The 27319-nt window shown below is 40.7% G+C and overlaps 1 protein-coding gene across 6 annotated transcripts in view; it reads left to right on the top strand.

Annotated features, from left to right (window-relative positions):
• The window catches only part of baiap2b (BAR/IMD domain containing adaptor protein 2b), a 73400-nt gene that overhangs the window by 5875 nt on the left and 40206 nt on the right, over nt 1-27319 (top strand). For 4 of the 6 annotated variants that reach the window (XR_010166656.1, XM_063893966.1, XM_063893971.1 and 1 more), the window contains exons 2-3: nt 18224-18299; nt 22309-22395. Coding sequence is in view for 5 of the 6 variants with exons in the window: in XM_063893966.1 (XP_063750036.1) it covers nt 18224-18299; nt 22309-22395 (163 nt within the window). In the remaining variant the exon portion in view is untranslated. The remainder of the gene's footprint in view (nt 1-18223; nt 18300-22308; nt 22396-27319) is intronic. The other 2 variants (XM_063893969.1, XM_063893967.1) reach the window with 1 other exon arrangement.

Here is a 27319-nt window from a genome sequence, read left to right as displayed (position 1 = left end):
GGTGTAATGAATAGAACAATATTTTCCTCGTTCACATTATAAAAAGATGCCTTGGTGCCATGTGCAGCCTTAGTACTGAGGCATATTGAGCTCCTCTGGTACGTTTGCCTTTGTTCGTGTTTGGGGTCATTTGAGGTGAACCCAAGCCTCTAGTCTCTGTGCTCATGTGGAATGAAGAATATTGAATCCAAACACTCTGCTTAGGCCTGATTCCTCCAGTGTGATTGTTTCAAACCACTGATTCCTCCTCTCTGATTAGTCACAGTGCGCTCACCTCCATTGTCTCTGCTCGGAGCTACGCACACAGCTTTGTGCTCCTGTCCCTGCAGAACGCTGTGCCTCCTCTGGCTCCAGGCTTTGTTCCAGCTCTGTGCCGCCTTGCTACTGATCTTTGGGCGGCATCACTGTTTGCGGGTGTCATAGTGACGCTGACTGACTGACAATGTTGCAAGGGGGGACAATTGTGTTATGTAACTAGGAAGCAGGTACAGTTTTGCAGTGTGCAGGAACCTGCATCACAACAATGATCATAACTTTACCCCCGATAGCTCATCTTATAGAGTGGTGCAGACATGAGTCCTAAAACCTGGAAGCGGGTTAGCATTTTACCACTTCTGGTTCCCTCGTCTCAAAGTCATTGGGATTTCTCTGTAGGATTTTGGAAAATAGCTCGAAATAAGGTCTGTGGTTGACACAAATTTAAGAGACGGATCACGTTTTGTTCTACGACATTAAATACATCAGCAGTGAAATGATAAAAGTAGGGTAGACATGTGGAGATTATCTGGCTGAACAAAACGTGCATTTATCAAACAGGCTCGTTTTCCACAGATATTATTTTTTACAATATTCCCAAAGCCTATGGAGGAATTGCATTGCTTTTTTGTCGAGTGAACCCATGCGCAGCTTACTTCCGGGTCGGCCTACAAAAATACGTCATCCCTGCACCACTGTTAAAGATAAGTAACATGATGGGTTCAGTGTATCGAAATTGTGTTAGTTTTGTCCCTAATTTTATAAACCCAGTTGTGTTAAGAGATGCTTTCCATGCAATTTAGAATATTTAGATTTCAACATCATACCTGTGTGTGCATTCATTATACCCTGTATGGACTACTGCAATGCTTTCCTCTCTGGCCTTCCCATCAACTCAAATTAACTCCAAATCATTCAGAGCTCTTCTGCCTGGATCATCACCCGCCCCAAATCCCCTGACCACATCACCCCCATCCTCATCCAACTGAACTGGCTCCCTGTACAACACCGGATTGAACACAAAAACCTCCTGCTCACATACAAAGCTCTTCACAACCTGGCCCCCCACCTATCTGGCGGACCTCCTTCAGGCCCTCTCGCTCCCTCTGCTCATCCTCTGCTGGTCTACTATCCGTCCCCACCCCACGCCTCGTCACCATTGGTGCTCTGGGTTTTAGCTACACTGCTCCCAGACTCGGGAACTCCCTCCCCCAACACATCCGACAGTCTGATCCAATCACCACATTCAAGTCCCACCTCCAAACCCACCTGTTCAGATCCAACCCAGTCCCACAAAGAAACGTGTAATAGTAATATGTTGGTCCGCAGGGCAAGACGTTGGTAAATGAATGTAAGAAATGTAATCAAAAAGCATTATAACGGCCAAAATATCCTACAATTTAGGGGTTTCCACTAAAAATGAGTCAGGTGTCCGCCATGTTTTTTCTTTTCACACCCGGAAAGTCAGGTGAAATGGGAATTGGCCATTAGAAATCTATCGGAAAAAATATTGTGTCCATGTCACGTCTTGAGAGGGTTTTTTGTGAACATAGTACGTCTTGCCCTGTGGACCAACGTAGCTATGACACGTTTTGGTACCACTCAACAATGAAAACTACGCTTATAAACGGTTTACGAATAGTTTGTAATTAATTTATTAATTAGGTTGTGAACACTTTATAAATCATTAATAAGCTTTTATAAGACAAGAGATAAACAAGGCAACTGTGACCGGTTGCTTGCCAAATAGTGAGCCCACATTTCTCTGTACTGCTAAGCATTATATTGGTTACCTAGCTTACTTCGTCTTCTTCATCAGCCAGCATCCTTGGTATCTGTGGTTCACTGAGTTGATTCTCCCCCCAGGTAGCCAATATAAGGCTTAGTCATCTTGCCAAATAGTGAGCCTGTGTTGATGTATGAAAAACATGTTAGAACTGGTTTATAAATGATTCTTAATGATTAATAAAGTGTTTACAACCTAATTAATAACCTAATTATAAACCCTTTATGAATTCTCTATAAGGATACTTATTGTAAAGTGGTACCACTCCTTGTTACTGAGCTTTTGCACTGTTTTTAATAATTTTTTCAGACTATTTTATAAATTACTATGTGTCCTTGGGTGCTTTGAAAGGCGCCTCTACAATAAATGTATTATTATTATTATTCAAGCCTTTTTTTTTAATGTAACTAACAGAATCCAATCTTTTTTTTCCTGATTACATAATCCCGTTACATGTAATCCGTTACTTCCCAAGCCGGCTAATATTTAATAACATTTATGACAGATTTCTGAATTGGCTTCCTCTGTTTATGTTGTTGTAATATCACCCTTTACATATCAATTCAATATGTATTTAAAGAACAGGCAGTACCCAAAAATCCTCAGCTCGGTGCAGGAGTGCTCTCCTTTTGTATTATTTAGATTTCACCAACTGCTCTGTGACGCTGCAGCAGCATGGCTTCCATCGCTGTCATACAGCAGAACTGTTGGCATCTGCTGCTCGTATGCAGCGTGTCAGCAGCCTTTAGCACATCTGTAACTTATCTAAGCTGAGCTGCTGGGTGATAGGGGAGGAGAAGTGGAGGCTGTCGGGAGCAGGAGGATGGCAGGGGATGAAAGGAAAGTTACTGGGGTACATCTCCATATAGAGACACAGGAAAAATGGAAGCAGAGTGTGTGTGGGTCCACTGCTCTTTTCAGACAGTAAACAAATCAAGGGGAAAAGGATTGAGAGGCTGCTGTGTGTGTGTGTGTGTGTGTGTGTGTGTGTGTGTGTGTGTGTGTGTGTGTGTGTGTGTGTGTGTGTGTGTGTGTGTGTGTGTGTGTGTGTGTGTGTGTGTGTGTGTGTGTGTGTGTGTGTGTGTGTGTGTGTGTGTGTGTGTGTGTGTGTGTGTGTGTGTGTGTGTGTGTGTGTGTGTGTGTGTGTGTGAGAAAGATGAAACATTATCTCACTCCTGCATCCTTTTACGCACATGCGCAGAAATACCTTCACATGTCGTGTCTGTATACAGGAAATGCTGCCAAACTGCCTCCTGTTATATCTATTTTAAAATCCATGTATATTTTGGATGAATCCCAACACTGGCATATGTGCGGGCAAAATATAATTTACATGTACGCGTGTTGATCGAATCTGTGTTGGTCTGAGGCGATGATGATGGTGATGGTGATAAACCTGTGTTACATGGAGTCGGTGGAGACTCCCTCCCTCCTTTCACCTCGTCGCTCTCGCCTCGAGAACTCCCCCGTCAGACTTCCTGTGATACGAGCCGAACGTGAGGCGAATTACGATGGGTCGCTCTGTCAAGGGGGGAATTCCGACACTTCCATATTTGGCGCCGGAAGCGCCCCCTCCAACCCTTTTTTTGAGTAGGGGGCACCGACTCTGCCTCTGCTCGCCTGCATGCCGATAAGAGCTCATCTGAAAGGGAAATTGGATGGGTTTCACACACATTCATACACAATGACACACACACACTGAATTCTCATCTCCTGAGGGTGTTAAAGCAGTGCAGCTTTAGCGCGCCGATTGTCACACTGGCTGAGCAGAAGCAAATAATGTCCATTTCCCCCTCGGAAACAGAGTAATGAGGGACGACGGCAGAACACTAATGGATATACATCTGCTTATCACCCCTAGTATGTAATGCAGTGGGGATCGCTAATGGCTTTTCTTCACATTAGCAATCATGGTGTCCACCGCTTCTTATTTGACTGCACAATGCATGTTTTGATTGGATGTTGGCAGCTGTGTTGGATTGCATCCGATTGTACACGTTCTCACTGAGTGTATGTGAGATGGAAATCTTCTGCATGGCAGCATCATTCAGTCAGATCAAAAGCAGGCAACACACAATGAGAACTGGGTTTGCGGACCGCTTAAATTACAAAGAAAAATACACTCTATGGCCAAAAGTATATGGACACCTGTCATGGTTCATAGTTTTGGCCAGGTACTTTAGTTATAAGAAATGTGTCTCTTGGGAAGGGAGTACCATTTTTGTCCCTAAATCTGTGGACCAATCCTGTCACTGTGCTGTTTAAACGTAACATTGTTTTTGCACGAAGAGCTATGTCCATAAAGGGTTAAGCTATAAAGCTATACTTTCAAGATGTTTTGTATATATTAGAAGATAACGAGCCTGTTTTTGTGAGCTTTATCACGCTTTCCCATCGATTAGAAATATCTGAGATATATCTGTCGTATAGAGCAGAGGTTAGTTACTTACCAGATCATATACCACTATATACCAAACCAAATTTCCCAAATTCCACATCCCACTGTAGATTCCAGCAATGTCACAATGAAAGAGACACCTCTTGCTGTTCCTCTTGCCCTTCGACGGAAATCCCAGATTTATGTACCTAGGTAAAATCCTTTTATTGTCTAACAAGTCAAGTCCTCTTCAAGTTTTCAGACAGCGTTCAGCTAACATTAGCGCTATGCTATGTCGGACGTTGTGACGATTGTAAAATATTTGGTTAATCACCCATTTATAATTGTAATGTAATGTAAAAAACAACAACTTTTGACTGTAAAGAAATGAAAAGTATATTTTTAGTTAGAGACTGTGTGCAATGGTAAGGTGTACCACCAGGTCAAGCTCCACTGAAACTACAGATCTGGTGATATATTATATCTCCAGATCTGACACCTCGATTCAGTTTACAATAAAAATGTCAATCATTATAAACAATTCAACTAAATGAATAGGCTGCCATAATGAACATGTTGCTTTAACAAACATGACTATCTTGTTTTGCTTGTGTATATAAGTATGCTTTAGCAGTGCACGTTTACACACAATATTCTATCTTTTAAACATATTGCTCTTAAAAACATCCTTCTGAATCTTCCTCTAAATGTGCCTTTTGTATAACTAATTTTTAACACACATTTAAACTTCAAAAAACAACATTTCTGAATGACAAAAAATAGTTGAAAATAATTCTTACACTGTGAATGTTATTTATAGATTTGTAAAATATGAAGTTTACCATTGTTTAAAGATCTCACCCGTGTGTAGATGTTTCTCTGCAGCCATGCTGTGCCTCAGGGCTGCCTGGAAGGCATCTGCAACAACAAGCTGCTGTTGGTAATAATCTGAGATTCAGCGGTGAGGTGAAACAAACACTACTGATCCTAACCTCGGCCTAACATGACTGTTAGAACAACAGCATTATTTATTAGCCTACATCTATTATAACTTCATGTCTGCTCCTATAATTAAAAGCAAGTGCTCTCCCTCTGCCTTACTGATTAATTTAGATTGCAGTATTGTGCTCTTACAATACACTTTAATTTGAGGTTGTTAAACTTCATGATTACATGATGTTGTATTAAATTCATGAAATGCACTTGAGGCAAATCCATCAGCAATTTCCTACCTTATCTGTTGGTACTGTTTGGTAAGTCACTGACAGGGTTCATGAGAATAAAAAGACCTCTCCGTTAATCAGTAGAGGTTTCAGATAAAGCACACAACTGCAGGATATGTGGAATGTGGCTTTAAAGAGGCCCTATTCTGCTCATTCTCAGCTTGCATTTAGTTTCTCTGGCATGTCTCCATGCTTTAATGATCAAAAAGCTCTTTATTTTTCTCATACTCTTTTCACCCTCTGTCGGAAACCAGAGCCCAGTCTGCTGTGATTGGTCAACCACTTAGAGAAGTCCCGCCCCTTACCCATACAATGTGTTGGAACGCCAGCTAATAGAAGCACAACAGTTACAATGATGTCACTATGTCATGGAAGTAAACGAAGGAGTCCAATGGAGGCGTTTCAGATGGGGAGTGTATCGGAGAGAACTCCCCCTGGAGGGAACTGAGATTTTAGCCTTTGCAGACCATTGACATGCACAAAAATCGATTGAACATGCCACAGGAGGTTAAGCTAATGTTGTGTTATGGCATTTCCATTTACTGTAGTGTGTTATATTGGTTTTTGTGCATGTTAATACTCTGTAAAGGCTAAAACCCTCCCTGCAGCACAGGCAGTATGAGAAAATTAAAGAGCTTTTTGAAGATTAAAGCATATAAACATATAACAGAAGAAGCACAACATACAAATATGAAGCTAAACATGAGCTTTAAACGTTCTCTTTAATGTGAAACTGCAATAGAAATCTTTGAACCAAGAATTAAAAATAAACTCCTGATGTCCGTATTGATAAAATACAATTTAGATTTATCATTTTGGCCATCATGTGCAGCCCTAGATTACATTGTAGCCGAACGACTATTATAAGTAGAGTGTTTGTGTTGGTTCAGAACACTACCCGTGTTGTTTTGATGGAAAACGTCATGTGGTGACAATAAATTGCTTCTGTGCTGTATGTTAGCGTGAGCGATGAGAGTTTATACGCCAACCGACACCTGTACACGGTGAGAAATGGGAGTGTGGTGGCAGATTATTAAGAGAGGTGTCATGCACACACCCACAAACACACACCGTAAAACTTGATGACAAGGGGTCACCTTGACGGGTGAGTGGTAGCCAAACACACCCCAGTGCACTGTTTCCAGGAAGACCAACAAGATTAAACGACCTTTCCCGTGTGTGTTTGGTTATAATCTGAGTAACCTTCATATCCTGACCAGTTCACACTCGTCTAATGGCAGGGGAACGGAGAGTAAACTTTCCTTATCAACACTGAAACTGTTGACTCTGGTGTTAACAGTGATGTGTTTTTTAAGGGGGGGGAGGCATCCTCTATTTCACTTTGTTTCCTTTCTGTACAGTCTGTTCATATGTAAACTTCACAAAATTTCACTTCTAGCCGATTCAGTGTCGAATCCCCTGCATGAAGAGGAGGAAGTAACCTTTGTTTAGTCATGTGACAGGGAAATTTAGGGAGATATGGCGAGCTTCGTTCAGTTTGTTTATTTAATTTATCCTGAATTTATATACAGTGGGGAGAACACGTATTTGATACACTGCCGATTCTGCAGGTTTTCTCACTTACAAAGTATGCAGAAGTCTTTCATTTTTATCATAGGTACTCTTCAACTGTGAGAGACGGAATCTAAAACAAAAATCCAGAAATTCACATCGTATGATTTTAAAGTAATTAATTTGCATTTTTATTGGATGACATAAGTACTTGATCAGAAAAACAGAACTTAATATTTGATACAGAAACTTTGTTTGCAGATGTTTCCTGTAGTTCTTGACCAGGTTTGCACACGCTGCAGCAGGGATTTTGGCCCACTCCTCCATACAGATCTTCTCCAGATCCTTCAGGTTTCGGGGCTGTCGCTGGGCAATACGGACTTTCAGCTCCCTCCAAAGAATTTCTATTGGGTTCAGGTCTGGAGACTGGCTAGGCCACTCCAGGACCTTGAGATGCTTCTTACGGAGCCACTCCTTAGTTGCCCTGGTTGTGTGTTTTGGGTCGTTGTCATGCTGGAAGACCCAGCCACGACCCATCTTCAATGCTCTTACTGAGGGAAGGAAGTCGTTGGCCAAGATCTCGCGATACATGGCCCCATCCATCCTCCCCTCAATACGGAGCAGTCGTCCTGTCCCCTTTGCAGAAAAGCATCCCCAAAGAATGATGTTTCCACCTCCATGCTTAACGGTTGGGATGGTGTTCTTGGGGTTGTACTCATCCTTGTTCTTCCTCCAAACCTGGCGAGTGGAGTTTAGACCTATTTTTGTCTCATCAGACCACATGACCTTCTCCTCCTCTGGATCATCCAGATGGTCATTGGCAAACTTCAGATGGGCCAGGACATGCGCTGGCTTGAGCAGGGGGACCTTGCGTGCGCTGCAGGATTTTAATCCATGACGGCGTAGTGTGTTACTCATGGTTTTCTTTGAGACTGGTCCCAGCTCTCTTCAGGTCATTGACCAGGTCCTGCCGTGTATTTCTGGGCTGATCCCTAACTTTCCTCATGATCATTGATGCCCCACGAGGTGAGATCTTGCATGGAGCCCCAGACTGTGGGAGATTGACCGTCATCTTGAACTTCTTCCATTTTCTAATAATTGCACCAACAGTTGTTGCCTTCTCACCACGCTGCTTGCCTATTGTCCTGTAGCCCACCCCAGCCTTGTGCAGGTCTACATTTTTATCCCTGATGTCCTTACACAGCTCTCTGGTCTTGGCCATTGTGGAGAGGTTGGAGTCTGTTTGATTGAGTGTGTGGACAGGTGTCTTTTATACAGGTAACGAGTTCAAACAGGTGCAGTTAATACAAGTAATTAGTGGAGAACAGGAGGGCTTCTTAAAGAAACACTAGCAGGTCTGTGAGAGCCGGAATTCTTACTGGTTGGTAGGTGATCAAATACTTATGTCATGCAATAAAATGCAAATGAATTACTTAAAATCATACATTGTGATTTTCTGGATTTTTGTTTTAGATTCCGTCTCTCACAGTTGAAGTGTACCTATGATAAAAATTACAGACCTCTATGCTTTGTAAGGGGGAAAACCTGCAAAATCGGTTCTCCCCACTGTACATAAAGAACAGTCGTCTTGACTACCGAAGTAAAACTTGAACTCTTCAGCAAGGATGTGTCTGTATCTACTGTATGATAAATTCCCCTAGCTAGAGTGTGTGGAGACATCCTAAATCAAATGAATTACAAACTTTCCTTTGGATACTTGTAGTTTGGTTTTAGAAACATTTTGTTTAAAAGTGGCCTTACAAATCCCAAAAATCCATCAACATTCTTGGGATACCTGCAGTATTTAAACTCAGACCGTGAACTAGTGTAGAACTGCAGTAGAATAAGGAAAATAAACCTTGTACTGTAAGAACTCAAGTACTTTGCTTCCATTTTTCAAAATCCAACTTGTGTCTTGTTGTCACATCCTGGCACTACTAAATTGAAAAGACCTACAACTCCGGAAAAAATTAAGAGACCACTCCACATGTGTCTTAAATCTTTATCTCTACATGTATGGCAGACATTCCAGTGTCTGTTGAATTCCAACACAGAGAAAAAATGGTCAGTAGTTTGTAGAATACAATACAATTAAAAAAAAATATATATATTTAACTCAAAGACATAGCTATACATGATAAAACCAAAGAAACTGATAATGCTGAAGTGGTCTCTTAATTTTTCTGCGGCTGCATAATAGCATAGTCCTTGGACTCAGAAAGGACGTAGTGTGAAGTAAAGAGGACAGAAAATGCCACAAAGCAAATGTGAAACAAAAGTGTAGTGGTGTTCAATTCATTGATAGGCGAGTGTTTTGCATGTCTGTGTCGTTTGTTTAACAGCCCTTGGCGTGTTATGGCCTTAAGGAGGACACATTCTGCTCATTTTCAGGTTCATATTTGAATTGTATGCCTCTGCTGTGACGTGTCCATGCTTTAATGTTCAAAAAGCTCTTCATTTTTCTCATACTGCCTGTGCTGCAGCACCTATTTTCTCCCTCTGCCTGAAACCAGAGCCCAGTGTGCTCTGATTGGTTAGCTGGCTGGCTCTGCTGTGATTGGTCAACCACTTAAAGATGTCCCACCCCTTAGCCTATCACGTACAATCACACACATACCAACTTCTGGAGGGAACACAGGATATTTAGCTGAAGTTTTTACTTAATTACATGCACTAAAACCTGTATAACAAACTATGCAATAGGGAATCCCCCCCAATAGGATAAAAGAGCCCCTTTAACACTCAGATTTTTGACTAATGGGTAACATATTGATATGGCAAAGGTGTCAGAAAATATTTTTTTTCAGACTGTATCTATACTGATGATAGAAATACGAATCTACTGGCTGAAGCTATACTTTGTTCCACACATAAATACAAAAATAAATAATAATTCTGTCTGTCTCCACCTGGTCTGTCCCTGCTCCTCCTCACCTTGCTGGGTTGCCAGGTCTGTTTTTTTGGTGCTAGGTCAGTTTAGCCGTGAGGGGCGCAGCAGGCTGTAATGGTGCCACATGGCTGGCTCCACTTTACAGCAATTTACGCCCCAACATGATACAAACCTGCTGCTGTTTATGTAGGCTCTGACTCACTCCTCACACTCTCCTGATGCCAACACACACACACACACACACACACACACACACACACACACACACACACACACACACACACACACACACACACACACACACACACACACACACACACACACACACACACACTGCCTCCCCTATACACTCGTGGCAGAGCCTGCTAGGTCACAATGTTCTTAATGCTGCTTGTTTTTTGTACCTTTGTTCTCTCAAGTGTTTAGCTCTGAGTGTGTTGGAAGCAACAACTGGTTTGCTGAAGTGCAAAGCAAAAAACAAATGGAGATAAGAAATAACAAAAGTCCATTTTATGAGCTTTAAGGATTTAACGCTGTGAGGGGGTTGGATCCCTCAAACTGTAAACGTTATTTTTATATATTCTTCCCTGATTGAAACATACCATTTTGGTTTTACTAGATAGAATTTGAAGTGTTTACGCAAGCAGCTAGTTTCTTATTTGTGTCACTCTGAAATCTTGACGTCGTATGAATAGACTTTTCATAATCGCCTTTTTATTGTTACATTATATTGCATTAATGTACCACATCACTCATCTGTCAGGAGACGAGTTGTCATGTTACTCTGATGGATGATGGATGTTCTATCCTTGATGTTGAGGGGTAGCTGATAGCTTTTCAATCGCCCTCTCCTCATTTAAATACATTTACATTACCCGTAGTTTGATGTTAGGGTCACAGTGGTACTTATAGTAAAATATCACTGTGTTTCAGCTGGATTATTGGGAATATGTGCTTGAAACACAGGAAAACAAGAGAATACATTTACAAAACACTCACAAAAAATCCATTACTGTATTATTTTTAGTTTTACATGACTTGGAAACGTTGATGTTAAATTCAGCGGCTTCAGACAGAATACAAATAGATTTACAACCCGACTTTTCAAGCTCGAATTTTATGACTTGAAAGAGTTGCAACCTCTCATCAAGATCCAAGAGGAAGAATCTGGGCTGTTAAGAATGTTCAAGAACCTGAGCATGTCCAGGGGAAACATCCAATCAGTACGAACCAATTATAGCTAATGAGTCAGACTCTGGACTGTTCTGAAATGCATTTAAATGAGTTGTTTAGGACTCAAAACGTTCTGTTCTCAAGATATGACTGTTGTGCGTGTCCTTGCCAGAAAACAGGCCAATGTGATGAGAACAATTATAATTCCAAGCAAGACAGACAGTTGTGGGTGGATGGTTGTCAGGGTTTTGTCTAAACCGGGTAACAGGGGCGCTGCACCCTCTTACTCTCGGTGTGCGCCCTCATAACAAAATGCAGATTTTCCCCGTAAAATGTTAAAGGGATGCCAGAAAACAATATTTCTGTTCATCAAAAACTGTATAATTACTCCAGAAATATGAAGACCGTGTCAAACAGACCATCAGAAGGAAGAGACAGCTTTGTTTTTACGGAGAATAAATAGGGGATGGATGTCTTTTACTCTCCTTTCTTCTGTAGAGGAAGTAAAGAAACTCTAACTCTGGATTTATTTGTTGTTTGAGGTGCAATATATGACTCAGCAGCTTTAAAACATGAAGAATCTATTATATCCGCTTCACTCTAATGCAGTATTTTCACTGGAAAGTGGGCGGGGTCGTAATTTTGACCAGAAGTGACGTTTGCGCACTCGTACTGTATTTTCCTAGAAACCCCCCTTTGCTGTTTAGGTGTTATGTCAGATTGGTGAGTCCCGTGCAAAATGTCAAAAAAATGTATGAAATACTTTATTTTCCCAGAGAAAAATTGTCTATGCTCAAAAGGTGTTCCCACAGACAGCCACTGAGGAAAAAACACTTCCTCCTGTAGCAAACAACCAGTGGCCCTACTCCTCACACTGTGCAGAAACTGGTGTTATGGCAGCCAGACCTGCCTGCCAGCACAGCGCAATTTAAAAAACTACACATACACACAAAAGCACAACACAAACGGATATTTGAACACAGATGCACACATTTTGTCACACTCGGATGCTTCCAGGTGGAACATCTGCCTTGCCAATCAACCAAAACATCCTTTGGTGAGAGGTAGAGGAGCTTGTTTTATTTTCCTCGTGAGGATAAATATTTCAGATGGAGGCCAGACCAACAGCATGTCAGTGTGAGATGGATTGTACTACTCTCAGGTCCTGTGTGTGTGTGTGTGTGTGTGTGTGTGTGTGTGTGTGTGTGTGTGTGTGTGTGTGTGTGTGTGTTAGATGGCAGGTGGATGTTCATGTGCTTCCAATGTTCCACAATAGCTACAATGCTGCACTACAATTGTGCTTGTGTTTCTAATTTTCTCTAAGGTTAAATGAAAAAGACAACTTTCATTATCTATACTTTTTTTTAGTAACAATGTTTCAAAAATAAAGTGCCACTTGTGACATGTGCAAAGTGCTTGTTTTGCCAACCATTGATTTGAAACATATAGAAAAGCAGACACTATTTGTCATTTTTTGATGATAAAGGAATGTTGGAATGCAAGTACTGTACTCAAGTACATATTTGCTTTATATTAACTTAAGTTCAATAATTTCCCATGAAACTTTACTTTACTTTACTCTGCAGTTTTGACTCAGACGTTGTACTTTTTACTCAACGGCATTTGTCATACAGCTTTAACTAACTAGCTAATTTGCATATTTAAATATAAATTATATATATAATGAATTATTATATATTATTTTAGATAAGCTGGCCTTCAGTAAATTAAGTCATTCAAATAACCAGTTGCAACCTTAAAACATCAATTATTAGTGATAGAATCATTTGATATTTTTGATTCTCATATAGATGACACTACACAACTGTTGATAATTTAAGTATATGCTGCTGCTGATACTTCTGTACTTTTGAATACAGGACTTTTACCTTGTAGTATTGCAACCATTACTAAATTAATATATCTGAATACTTCTTCCACCACTGCTTATCCTCTAATATGAATACAGAAATGTGTTTCCTTTAAGATGCCAACTATCATTCATGTTATCTTTCAGTCATACTCAAAACAAAAACTAATATTAGTTTTGTCTGAGATATGTTGAAACTAGGGATGCACCGATTGCAAAAATGTCGGCCGATGTTAAGAATAACTATTTTTGCCGATGGCCGATGTTTTACTATATAAACTGTAATGGTAGCACAATGCATCCTTTCCCTTTAAGAGAGAGAGAGTGGGGGATACGTGTGAGCATGTGTAATAGCGAGAGAGAGGTTGAGCGAGCCATAGTAAGTTTCTGGAAGTTAACGGGAGTAGCAGCAAGTATAACAAAGTCACAAATATATACTACGGCCTCCCAAGAACACTGAAGAATGGATTTAATTTACCGATCCTCCAGACACCTGCTACACGGGGCGGGAAGTCCAGCAGCATGCACCCCCCCCCTCTCCGAATGACTTTAAAGTTAAGGCAGACCTACAGTCACTGATCTGATCCTTCAAAATGATGCCCTGATTTAAGATTTGGTCCTTCAGATTTAAAAACAACGACGCTAATGCGACTTCTCCCGGTCACGTAGCAAAACATAAACATCGGCGACTGCCATCGGTAACGTCACCTTATTTTACCGATGTGCCGATGGTGGTAAATAGGGCTAACATCGGCCGATGCCGATGTCTCACCGATGTATCGGTGCATCCCTAGTTGAAACCAATGTGTAGTCCTTCAGAGAGGTTAATTCCACTTCTGTCGGGGGTCATTATATTATTATTTGTGTGATATTTCTATCCCTCCCGTTAGATCAGTGATACGCTTCATGGTTGATTTCAAAGTGTTCAGTGATTAGCTCCGCTGTGGCATTTAGTCTACTCCTGTCAGGCAGCCAGGACTCAAAAAGCTGCCCCTGTGAAACGGAAGCTGTATAAATAACTGACAAAACCAGTCTGTCATTATCTGTGGATAAATTAGACAGAAAGCATGCTTCTTATCTTTATTTTGTATGAAATGTTTCAACAAAGCAGAAAACAAAGCACTGTTTGCTGGTGTTTTCCATCCAGATTACATTGAGTTGTGTTGATCCGGGACGTTTATGAAAGCTTTTTCCCAACGCTGCAACATGATAACACAATCCCTTTATTGTTATCAAGTTTGGTCATTTAATTGGTGAGGTGATTAGCTGTTCGATTTGAACACATGACCGGAGCACACGGGCAAAGTGCAACAAAGCGGGGTTTAGTCGGTAATCCCTTCCCTTTCCAATGCACTCTGTAAAATATGGTCTTTCATTCAGTGGAATGCTAATCAGCCTCAGTCCCTGATGCTGAAGGAACAAGCTCAGCTGATTGAAAGAGGATTAGGCCAGGATGGGCCGGCTAAATGATCCTCTAAACTCTATGAGCACGTTGTGTGGGGAGGAGAACTCATGAATTGTTTCATCACCACCATATGCGGGGCAGCATTGATGGTGATTGACATATTGTTTCAGTGTTGATGTGAAGAGTCTACTTAGGACATTATTTACCACTCCAATATGTTTTTGGCCTTTTGGAACCCACCTACATATCCGGTACTTTCAAATGAAGAGAATTAGGAAAAGTTCAAGAGCTTCACAATTGGCACCATACTGGTATTGACTGCAATGAACTGTTGGCCAGTAGTGATCCGAATGAAGGGTGAGGTGGTATGACATGAGAATGGTTGTTTTTCCAGTGAGTGGGAAGACAGAAAAAGTTTGGGAACCACTAGGCAATGTCAGGAGTTTGTGCCAAGTAGCTTTGCCTTTAGAAGGAATGTGTTGGGTTAGGGTTAGGGTTGGGCACCTGAAGCAAAATGATGTCCTTTATATTTCTGTGTGTGCAGATTTAAGCAAAGGAGATATTTGAGTGGGTTTGAACTTTGGACAGAGCCAGTTTAGCCGTTTCTCCAAAATGTTTATCCTTAATGCTAAGCTAACCTAATCTTCTGCTGGCTCTTGCTTCATATGCGAGAAAGTGAATTAACATTTCTTCCAAAATGTTGGACTACTCCAATAATACACACTGGGCTTCCCTAATGAATGACATTTAAGGAAAAGATGGAGGCAAAAATCTGAGTGTTTTTTTCAAAGCCATGGTTAACACATGAATGAGATGATGTTATGTTATGCACTTCCTCTGACTGGTGTATCAGTGAAACTCTGTGTGTGTTTATCCACGTGCAGGTAACTAGATCTGAAACCCTGAAAGTATTTTAACAACATAGTTTCAGAAGAAGAATTCGAGGCATGAAGCCAAACCTGCCCGACTGATTACATAACACATTTCTTCAGTCAGTCCCAGGCATGAACACTCTACACACACGACACAGAGACAATACGCACCTCTGTTGATTTAGACATGAGAACCGGGCCGCTCTCCATGTTCTATATTTATTCTTTTGTTGATCGTCCCTTTCTTCCTGCCAAGCGTCTGGAGTGCTTCCACTAACTCGGTTTGTTCATCAGCCGATGCCTTACGTAACCGAAAAACACCCAGAGATGGGAGAGTGGGGCGAGAGGGAATGGGGGTATAAATAGGTTTGTTTGTCCCCAGAAATTCACACAGAAATGCCGCTAACTTCTTTTTTTTTGTGTGTGTGAGTGCTGCGGTGGAGCGATGATAGAAAGCTCTCCTTTGAGAATCCATAGCAGGGTGCTTTTGATCAGAAGAACAATCCATCAATAAATCAGCTTAGATCAAAATCCTTTCCCACACACGATGTTTTTATTTTCAGCCCATATCAATGCACTCCTCTACACTTCCTGTGCACGTTTGTTTTTCACCTGTACCGTAAAGCTGTTCACTGGGCAGTCAGCCTATATTTCCTGCACCCCTGTGTCGTCCTGTCCTACTTCCTCCTTCCTTTCCTGAAGTTATGGTGAAGTTAATGTACCAAGGTGACTGTTGTGCGTCAGCCGGCGGGCATTAGCAGGCATCCTTCGTATTGAGCAGCCACGAATAGATGTGTCTGTCAACCTTAAGTTTACCCCCCTGCCTTATGCTCATCTTTCTGTTTCTCTCTAACCTACTCCTTACATTTCCACTCGTGCAGTCAGACATTTTAGTCATTGCAATGTCTTTGATCCTTCCCCTTCACCTCAATCATCTTTCAATCGTAATGCCTTCTTACGTGCTTAAAGGGCTAGACACAGTATCGGAAAAACTGACATTGCAATAGTTTTTCCTGCAATCGATTTCTATATATAAAAGTACTGGAATTAGCCCTATATTATGACAAAGTTTTGCTCAACATCATCTTTACGTAGCGAAATTCCGATTGTCGAGGACTAGCGGGGTCTAGATTTCGTTGTTTGATACATTTAACAAGAATGATTGTGATTGGTGGTTGGCTATGCACGCAGAGCCTTCAACAAACTCTCTGTATCAATCACGATAAACAATGTTCTTCAGAGGGACTTCTCTTTGACATTATTCATGTGAAAATGGTCGTCTCTTTGTATCAAGCATCAAAAATATTGTTGGATTTGCCCTGACACATGCATCGCTATGTCGTTGTTGAAACATCTGTGCTTCCAACTTTGCCACCTATCTGATGAACTTCCCATTTCAAAGTGAGGAAAGAAAGTCAAACGTGCTGGGTTTTGCGGGGGATGCTGCAGAAGTGAAAGGGCACCTTTGAAGGGGAGGTTGAGTAACTCCAGAGACAGTGAAACATATTATATATTTGTTTGTGTTGTTTCCCTCACTTGTTAACAAGGGTTCACGCTTCTTGTTGTGTTCGCTGCAGACACACTCCACTGCCTGTGTGCTAACCCATGCTTTGTTATCTGCCATAAAAAAGACAGATTTCGATTTATATTGTGCTTTATATTTGTGTGTTTCTGGGATAATTCAGTTCTGGTTGAGCCTTTTTCTCCAAGTATCCCTTTATCATCCAAAGCTTGTTCAAGCAAGGAGCAACGTCACGTCTCATGTATCCGAAAAGCATTGAAACAATTTGTTCACTTTTTCCTGGGGCCGAGTTAATTTGACCTTTTTTTGTTATCACAGTAAAACTTATAATTGTTATTAGTGTAGCTAAAACCCAAAGAGTGAAGTGAGGCCATTCGGTGTCTGATCTCGGCAAAGATGTTAAGAACATTCATTGTGCTTTTCCTGGCGAAAGTAAATGCAATTTTGATATGATCCTGATTTAAAAATATGTAAATATGTCAAAAACTCTTTAAATTGCATTAAAACATTTGGAATGGCTTAACCTTACATTGTGTTGAACAAATATACTTCAAATACAATTCAAAAGTCTTTAATAAGGTAGTCATAATATATATATATATATATCGTGTTCTTTCTCACACGATAACTCAAGTATTCCTTTCAAAAGGCTCTATTTCTTATTAAATTATTCATGTGATGATATTCAAGATTACCCCGATCCTAGAAATTCATCATAATCAACTTTTTGTGAGTTTCTTTAACTTTTGTACAATAAATTCCTATATCTTACACTAAGTCTGAAAGATTTGATGGCTAGATACCAACAGAAATAAGAGAGAACATATTTTATTTATAACTAAGGTAGACTGCCCCTTTTTATAAAAAGCAATTAGCAGGAACAGTGAGCCACAGTTCAAAGAGTGTTGGAGGGACGGAAGGAAACCGTGATGGGTCCAGGTCTACTGCTGAGCGGAGGGGAGTCAGCAGCCAAAACCAGGGTTTATTTTAATAGAGACAGCAGGGGTAGTGAGAAGAAGCAGCCCCCCCCCCCCCCTCATCCACAAACAAACACACCATAACACTAATACACACAAACCCTCCCAGTGACTCGTCCTCCATCGCCCCAGTCCCTTCCGTGAGCTTGAAACGTATCCCTGCTGCACTCCTCTTGCTCCTGGTTGGCTCATTTGACTGCTGTGTGTGTCTGTGTGTGTGTGTGTGTGTGTGTGTGTGTGTGTGTTCGTGCCCCAGTAAAGAGTGGCGCTCCGTCATTCTAGCTCATATCAGTGTTTGTATCAGTATCTTTCCTGCTTTTTGACTAACCAAACGTGCTGTTTTTCTTTCCCCCTTTTCCAGTCCATCATGGAGCAGTTCAACCCGTGCTTGCGGAACTTCATCGCCATGGGAAAAAGCTACGAGAAGGCGCTCACCAGTGAGTACACCAACCGTTTCTGGTTTTCCTCTCCGTTTTCGTCCTTCTGTCATTCCTCCTGTCTGTCCTGTATAGTCCAGGCAGAGGGCCAGCCGACCCGACACTTGGTGCTGCTTTATATCCTCTTTGATTTTTCTTTAGTAGAGATGAGGTGTGATGACGACACAGACACTCAGAAGTTTCCAGTGTCGTTGACTTCTGCATCGAGCCAGAATCCTGCATAATCTCATAGAATATCTTGTCCAAACAAATGTCAGGGAGGATGCTCTGGGTTTGATATCCTCAGATTGTACCTGTGTGATGACGATGATCCACCGGTCTTCCTCTTTCCACCAGTTCATCGGTCTGAAACGTCTGCCTTTACTGTGCGTCCATTGTCTGGTGTTCTTGCAGCAGTGGCTCAAGGTTAAAGAAAAAAAAAGCACTGAAAAATGTCTTGGGGGAGCTAAGTGGAGCATAAGCCAATGGGGAAGTGGAACAGGAGGAGTTGTGAGAGTAGCCCCAGTGGGGCCGAGGAAACGAGAACAAGCCGGTATTGAGGACAAAAATTTAAGAAAAGGAGGCGGTGAACGAAAAAGGTTGAGCGAAATATTCATAAATGGGAAGAGAAAGTGATAAATAAGTAGCCTTAAGCAGCTTATTCCTGTTTAACTGACCTTGATTGGTTTCAGCAAAGAGTAAGATATTTCGTGCTCCCAGTTTTCGCTCAGATAAGACAAGCCTCCAAGCATGTTGAGCTCTTTTATCGATAAGGAAGCTTCTTCCTGCAGGGAGGATCTGGATGGTATCATACAGTGTTTTCAATGATGGTGCTCTGTATTCTGTGTGCACGGAGTGGAGCAGTGCATGGCTCTCCCTCATGTGCTCGGAGGGGAAATGCAGGGAAGACTCAGCAGCACACAAGACCAATAAAAGAGGCCTCACTCCAGTCTGATAGATAAGGCTATAAATAGAGCTGCGACTCCCTCAGTGGGGATTACACTTCATCAATGCCAGGCAGCAGCACAGAGGCTCGGTATAGACTAGGGCAGAGTATCTATTGTCACTGGAGAAATGCCAGTGCAGCCTCTGGTTTTCATAAGAACCGGGGTTTGCATCCCTTGGGAGAGTGGAAAGCAGCACTATTGAGGCAGGAAGCTGTTGTGGTCGGTTTTCTTTGTTTGAGTTGAGAATAATTGGGCCATAATTGGACTCAATGTGGGGAGTATGGTTAAGACTTGACCGGAATTCAGTGTTTATTAAAATCTGTATTTGCTAGCTGTAGAGAGGCTTTGATAGTTTGGAGGTCAGAAGATATATAGTCCTGGTTTAAAAGAGATCTAGATGCATGCAACAGTTAGTCAACTGAATATAAAGTATTGTCTTTAAACAGGGAGGCAACTAGTATATAATTGCTGGATAATCTGCCAACTATTTCTAGTGTAGTGATGATTGCAGGAAGTTATGTGTTTCAATTTGATTGTTTGTTTGCTTTTTTGTAAAGCCCAAATCCAACACACAAATATATTCACTCATCAATAGTATCCATCTAATCCTCATGTTTGAGTCCCCTAACTAGACCCTGTGCAACCTCTGTTAAATGTCATTTAGTGAGTTCTATTTTTAGAACAACCTTAATACTTTTCACACAGTTTTAACCTAGATGTCTTTTGAACTACAAAGCATCAAATCAATTCTGACTGGTAGGGATTGTGAGAGGGAATGTGATATAACACTTTGGAAGAACCTCAGCTTACTTGTTTTTGTTTCATTCACACTGACACTCTCCGCTCTGTATCGGCTTTATATCCCTGTTCTAATCCTCCTTACAGGCGGAACCCTTCCTTCCCTTTCTTCCTTCCTTCCTTTCTTCTCCTTCCTACCTCACTTTATCACTTCTCAACTGGCAGACAAGCTAAGAAATCTCCTCAAGCATATCCTGCCTCACCTGGCCCTGCTCTGCTCCCGCGCGGGGATTTCTCCGACATCGATTAAATTAGTTGTGCTCACCCAGCCGTTTTAACCTCACCTCCGTTCCTTCTCTTGCACTCTTTTATCTCAACTAGGCTTAACTCAAGCCAGGTTTAGGAAAAGCCAGACAGAGGTCTTGGCTTTTGTCTGTCATAGTTAACCCAGGAGGGATGCCTCGCTGTGTAGGTGTTTAATGGTTTGGTCAAAGAAGTGAAAGCGGTTATTTCAAGAGATTTGTCTTATTGAAGATTAGTTTTATTATGTTTTCAGGCTGAGCAGCCACGCATTGTTTTTATATCCAGAACAATAACTTGAATAGCAGTGGGTTCACTTAATCTCCATGGACTCGTCATGAAGTAAACCTCAACTCAGAATAGACTTCCATTGTTTTCCATGTGAATATGTAAATACATTGTCATTCTCTGGGGGATTCTGTCCCCCGGCAGCTCCAAGCACAAACACCCATCAACATGACAGCACTGTAGTAAACTCAGTCCTCATCCATATGTATCTCCCACTCGGACATGTCTCCTCCGTCACCGGGGCTTGTCACTCGCCGTGTGGCTAGCCCCTGAGCTGCTTTATTTAACCGTGGCTGCAGCTTCATGCCATCTTGTCCCAGATTGAAAGGCCTGAGTCACTGTTATGTCTCAGCCAGTGTCCCTGGCTTGTGTGACAATGCACCGCAGGGAATTATGGATGACATATAGAATTTGAATGGGAAAGTGCTTTGTTTTTGAGCTTCGATTTAGAAGGTAGTTGTTAAGATGGTGCTGTTAAGGATTTTAGTTCAACCAAATACCTGCATACTTGGTGTGTTTGAAATCCCAATATCGAATCCTATTTTGTTCTATTCAGACCTTATAAACTGGCTTTTAAAGAGCTTTCAAACTCATGAATTTGTTACTCAACCTTGAATTTCTATATTATATTTCATTGTCTCACCCTAAACTTAGTATGACTAGTCCCCACCACAGCGTTATTAACTAGACAATGGCTTTTAGGGATGTTATTCCCAGATTTGACCTTAATTACTGTACAGTAGCTATGTCATAATTTCAGTTGGGATAAGCTATGGTCCGTGTCAACTAAAGTTGAAGCTTCATACGTGAATATCTTGTATGTGGCTCTTTCTTAAAAAAAAAAAAAAGAGGTAGTTTAACACATTTTACATTCATTTTTCTTTGGATTAGCAATTCCACATAATGCACTGGAAAAACCAAGTAAAATAATAATAAATAATAAATTTGCTTGTAAAAAAGTTTTTAAAAAATGTGCTTGTAATGAGTAAAAACAAAATGTGCTTGGTGAGATTTCTTGAAATAAGATGGGATATTTAGATAAATTAGATCCTGTTTTTAGCTGGAAATACTTATATCCGGGAACAGGAAATGTTATGTCACAAAATAAGCCAGAAATGCTCAAAAGTTCTGTTTGGTGATTTTCCAATAACAATGTCAAATTGTAACAATAACATTTGTTTCATCTGAGATGCATCTAAAAACAAGACCTATATCTCACTGCATTGTTACCTATGTGCATATGACCAATAAAACCTTGAAACCTTGAAATTATGTCTTATATCAAGTATAAAGACATCTTCTGACTAGATATTAGACAAATATACAGTTTGCACCATCATGGAATCAAAACCAAAGGTAAACCAATCCCTGTGATGGCAGCATTTACAATGAATTAGAATTTAACACGGATTACATGGCTATATACCATTATGAATTAGTACAAACAGTTTCTGTAATAAAAAAAGGCTTTACCTCAAAGTGGTTTGTGCTGCAGACCGTTTTTTATGTTTTATAACTGGTTGTATTTGAGATTAGTGTCTGTAGCTGTATTTCTGTTTCCTGTAGTTGCCTCCATAGAGCTTTTTCTTTTCCTGCCTGGTCTCCATTTCCGCCTGTCGCTCTTTTTTTTTTCCCATGCCCAACCTTACCTCTCAGGGGTGTGGTGGGGTGGGGGGTGGGCTTAAGGGGAGTGTTTCAGAGCTGAACATTTCAACTCCGCCCCCTTGATCTGATGCCCAATGCTTCCATGTTTCCAGGTGTCACATTTGCTGCAAAGGGCTACTTCGACGCTCTGGTGCGGATGGGCGAGATGGCCAGCGAAAGTCAAGGCTCTAAGGATCTTGGTGAGTCCTAGTAGTGGCTGTAGCACCCCTGGTGGGTTAAAGGGGGGTTTGCACAAGCAGATGGTTGAATGGGATGGCTCGTGCTGTTGAGCAGAAGCAGCTGATGACCAACCTGAAACTGGACACACACAAACACATCGCCATTTTTTGCCAGTAAGATACTTCAAACTTTAAAAATAGAACATTAATCTGCTTTGACTTTAATTTGGAGCTTATTCATACAATTAAGCATGTTCTAATTTGAGAGGAATTTATCCTGCATGTTTGTCACAGCATGCCCATTTGGTTAATCTCTTGTTTCCCTCACATTCAGGAAAGATAAAAGCTCTCCAGTTGTTTTCTTTTATATTCCAGTGCTGTGAGCCAATGATAAATTCACAAATGTGTCTGGCTTAACATAGTCAAATCAAACCACTGCCAATGTGGATTAGCTCTCCATCCTTAAAAAACCCTTTGATATATCTATAGTCTTCCAGTTCGTCAACAACATATTGCTCAGATCTCACGCAGTGTGTTGCCTGGTTTCAGTTGGATCAGCCCTGGTTCTGCTCACTATAGGCTTATGTTTGGTTATAAATGGCATAAGCGATAATGGAAAGCCCTATTCCAGTAAATACACAAGTAGGAACATCTGTAGAGAGCAGGGCAGGTGTCTATATCATTTTCGCGCATTGTGCAAAGTGTTGTATTCACCGTAACGCGGCGAGGAGTGTGTCGAGTCCGCGTTACCGCTGGATCACTGATTCCCTTTCGTTTTTTCACCTTAATGGGACCTAAGATAGCAATCGTGAACATATGAGAGTAAGGAGTGAGGGAGAGATGGTGAAAGGATGGTCAAAGAGGGATATCTAAAGGAAAGGGTATAAAAGCTGTATTCATTATTCATGGTGAAACCTTTTGGTGCTCCCTCACATTTATCCTCAAGCCTCATCATTTCATTATTCCTCCCTCTGTCTCTTTGAGTAAACTCTCAGCCACTTTAATTACAATTAATAAAAGCACATTACTATCACTGCTTATGGCTCAAACTCAATCATTCCTTTGGTTCCAACCACTTTTAAGATCCTCATTGTTTAAGAAATCTACTTCCTTCTTTAATGCTGCAGTTTTGTTGAGGCCTATGACTCATCCTAAACACTCAATTATTCAAAAACAACCATAGAGTGTAAATAAAAGCCCTTTGTAAAGCGAGGCCGTTGTTTTTGTCTCTGAATGGCTGTTAAGTAAAAACCACTTTGTGTTCTGGAGTTGTCTTCAACTATAAAACCCCCGTCACAATGTGTTCTGGGACAACTTGTTTTGCATAGAGCACTGTGCTTTTTTTGTGAGGGTTGAATATGCTTTTGACATTTTGCTGCATCACGACGACTCATTTAAAAAAGAGGATATCTGTACATCCCCATTTCTCGCTTCGCTGTCATTAATTTCATGCTTTCTTTGTGCTTTTATGATGTTTTGGTTGCGTATGTGTTGCGGTTTTCGTGTTCTTTGTTCATTTCTCTTTCTGGAAGCCTAACCATGACTCAGTTAAATCAGAAGGGATCAGAGCTGGTCTGTGCACACTGAAAGGGGAATTGTTCTGACAAAGCCATCTATTTAATCACTTGTGTTAAGTCATACAGCCTTTGTGCATTACCATAGAAATATGCTTGTTACAGGCAAAATGCAACAGGATTAAATAAGGAGGATTCTCCAATTGTAACTTTAGATTTGCCATTATGCCATACTGTTTCCTAAAGATAGAATAGTTGTCTATTGTTAACATGTGATGGTGTGTGGGGTCTCCAACACATTCAAACTAAAGAGCTTATTTCTGAAGCAATTTCTTTAGCAGGAAAGCCATTTGACAAAAAAAAAAAAAAGGCCATATCAACTTTTTTTCACAAGTTTAGTTTAGTTAATTTGTTTAGTTGTCAGGGAGCATCTACAAAGAGAACATACATCTTAAAGAACCAGGTTATAGCAGTTACGTTATACAGCACGTATAATTCAACAGCATTAACACATATCACAACATATTCCATACACACTCGCTGAAACGAATACACTTCACTGGAAATTGACATTTCTATCTTCAAAATGAAAAAATTGATATGACAATTGATCTAAATAAAATAATAAAAACGATACAAATGGCAGAAAGCTAAACTAATGTGTGCATGATTAGTTATTTGCAATCCATTTCTTGCTCTGGCATGAAAACCAGGAGAAATCAGCTTTAGCTTTTAGTTCATTGGGAATATTGTTCCATTCTTTCATTGCTCTGTAAGAGCTGCAGATCCTCTTAAAATACTGCAATATTGCTCTCTGGATCTTTTTTCTTTTACTGTGTTTGTAGAAAACTGCACAAATGTGACCTAATCAACATATGTTTATGTCATTGATAGGTGCCGTTAGTGCTCATTTGTTGTACTAAGGGAATACTAAAAGCAGCAGAACAGAGTACACTTCAATATCCGTTCATTAATTGTTAATACTTTTTTTCATTGTTCTATCAAACAATGCAATTGCATGTTTTTTCTCCTGTCGTGATGAAAGCATCTATTTCCACCTTTACACATTTTTTGAAAGGCAGGAATAATAATGGAAAGACAAACATTGACATGATTAAATACAGAAAACACTGAAGATGGATTAGTGTAAAGAGGAAAGATAAGAGATGTATTCACTAGCATTTCCCTCATGAAGCTGAGTCATTGAGCATTCATAAAGTAATCAGCCTTCCTGTTGATATATAATAATGTGAGGTCTGGAATTTCACAGCCTATTTTTAGGTAACAAAACCCACTGAGCACCATTGTTGTGGCTTACAGTGAATTGAAAATAAATCTTAAGCCTGTTAGCTAATTAATTAGCAGATAAGGTTGTTGTGGTGTGTGTGTGTGTGTGTGTATACAATTGTGTGTGTGTGGGTTTTAACTCCTTCAGCCGGCACGTGTCTGTAACTGTGACCAGAGCTCAGACCACAGAGCCACAGATAAAAGAGTGTGTGTGTTTCTCAGGGATAATCACTCACACAGGGCTTTACCTCGCGCTTCATAATTGATGAGGACTGAAGGCAGATTTGTAAAATCGTCCAGCTTGTAATTGTGCATTTTAATTGGGTTTTGTTAGGGAGAAAGTGTGTGGGCGCAACTCTGCCGAATGAACATGGTCGGACTTTAAACTACTTGATCTCTCGGAGCTGCCAGAACTCCCTCTGCCTGTTCTTTCTGTAACAGTGTAATTAATTAGAGCTTCATTAAGATGAGCAGCATTAGCACATGGACAGAGGATGTGGGACTGCATGTGACAGAGCCAAGTCAGGAGAGAGAGCGAGAGTTGTGTTTGAGAAATTGAGCTCGATGGAGAAAGTGGAGAACATCATGTTCTTCAGGGAGGAGAGGCACTGGACTGCATGATGAATTCATTTACTTCATTAGTATCACTAAAATTAGCCAGACCTAATGGATAACTTCATTAACTGAAGGGTACTTTAAAATCTGGCCTGAATTAACAAGCACTTATTAAGTCTTGGCGTGTATTGGCAAGACTCTGGCAATGTGATACATATTAATTAAAGGCCCTATTATGCTTTTTAGGGTTTCCCTTTCCTGTAGTGTATTGTAAAGCTTTTAGTGCATGTAAATGGTCTGCAAAGGCTAAAATCTCAATGTTCCCTCCAGAGGGAGTTTCTCTCCCACACACTCCTGGCTTAAAGGCCTCCATTGGACTCGTTTGTATACTTCCGTAACATAATGACATTACAAACACTCACACTTCTATTGGCAAGACAATGGGCATAACAGGGTCCCTTTAATAATCAATGGTGTTTTGGGGAGTTGATACAGTATGTCACAACATAATCTTTCAAGTGTTTGGTCATTTTCTTACACAAAATACTTAAGTAATCGTAAAAGTGTTCCCAAAAAATTGCAATAGAATAATGTCACGAAAAGACCTTCTGTTAGAAGATAAGCTGACAATTGTGATTTTAAATTTGAAAGAGTATAATGGATTTTGTTTAGGTTTATCAAAATTAAGAAGAAAGTAGATGGAATGGGATTTCAAACTTAAACACAGTGAACAAAGCTGTGGAAGTTTTAAAGGGTGGTAGCTTTTTATTTGAATAATTAGTCTGTGAATCCATAGAATTTCTTGATTTACAACCTTGTTCTTCCTATATGTAAGAATATGCATTTCTTTCCGTTAACCAGTTTAGTTTGGTTTGGTTTTTAGAGTTTGAGGTCCTAGTTTAAGGATACACTGGGGCATAGGGATAGCAACAGGATAGATTTAAAAGATATATAAGAGCTCTACCGAAGAGTCCTAAAAACATGATAATGCTGCACTTTTTAGCATGTCTATATAAAACATTATTATTTTTTTTACAACCCTATAAAAATTGCCACAATAGGAGTGAGGACCGGAAACGAAGGATGCATGTTCGAATCCGGCCTGGGACAATTTTCCGCATGTCATTCCCATTGTCTCCCCCAAAGGCACTGGTTACCTAAAAAAAATGTTCTTTTACTAATACCTAACTGCAGCTTTTTATCTTAACGAGGCAACTGCAAACAAAGATTTTACTCTCAGATGTTCGTTTGTGCACCCCGGAAAAGCTACTGGTGTTTGTGTGATGTTGCGTGTCATTTTCACAGGAACACTCTGGTACTTTGGTGTGTCACTTGAGAAACAGGAGCAGAGGCAGGGGAACAATTTAATAGTATATCTCAGCTACTGACACACACACACACACACACACACACACACACACACACACACACACACACACACACACACACACACACACACACACACAAACACAAACACAAACACATCATGTAAACTGTACAGCCACACAAGTACACACCCTCACATGTCAGAGTAGGCTGTGCTCAAACTGAGTAATTGGGACTTAAAAAGAACCGTACATGATTATTAT

Source organism: Eleginops maclovinus, chromosome 10 (assembly GCF_036324505.1).
Source record: "Eleginops maclovinus isolate JMC-PN-2008 ecotype Puerto Natales chromosome 10, JC_Emac_rtc_rv5, whole genome shotgun sequence".
In the NCBI taxonomy this organism is placed as follows: Eukaryota; Metazoa; Chordata; class Actinopteri; order Perciformes; family Eleginopidae; genus Eleginops; species Eleginops maclovinus.
The sequence above is the reverse complement of the archived record's forward strand: the minus strand, read 5'-3'. Positions and strand labels throughout refer to the sequence as shown.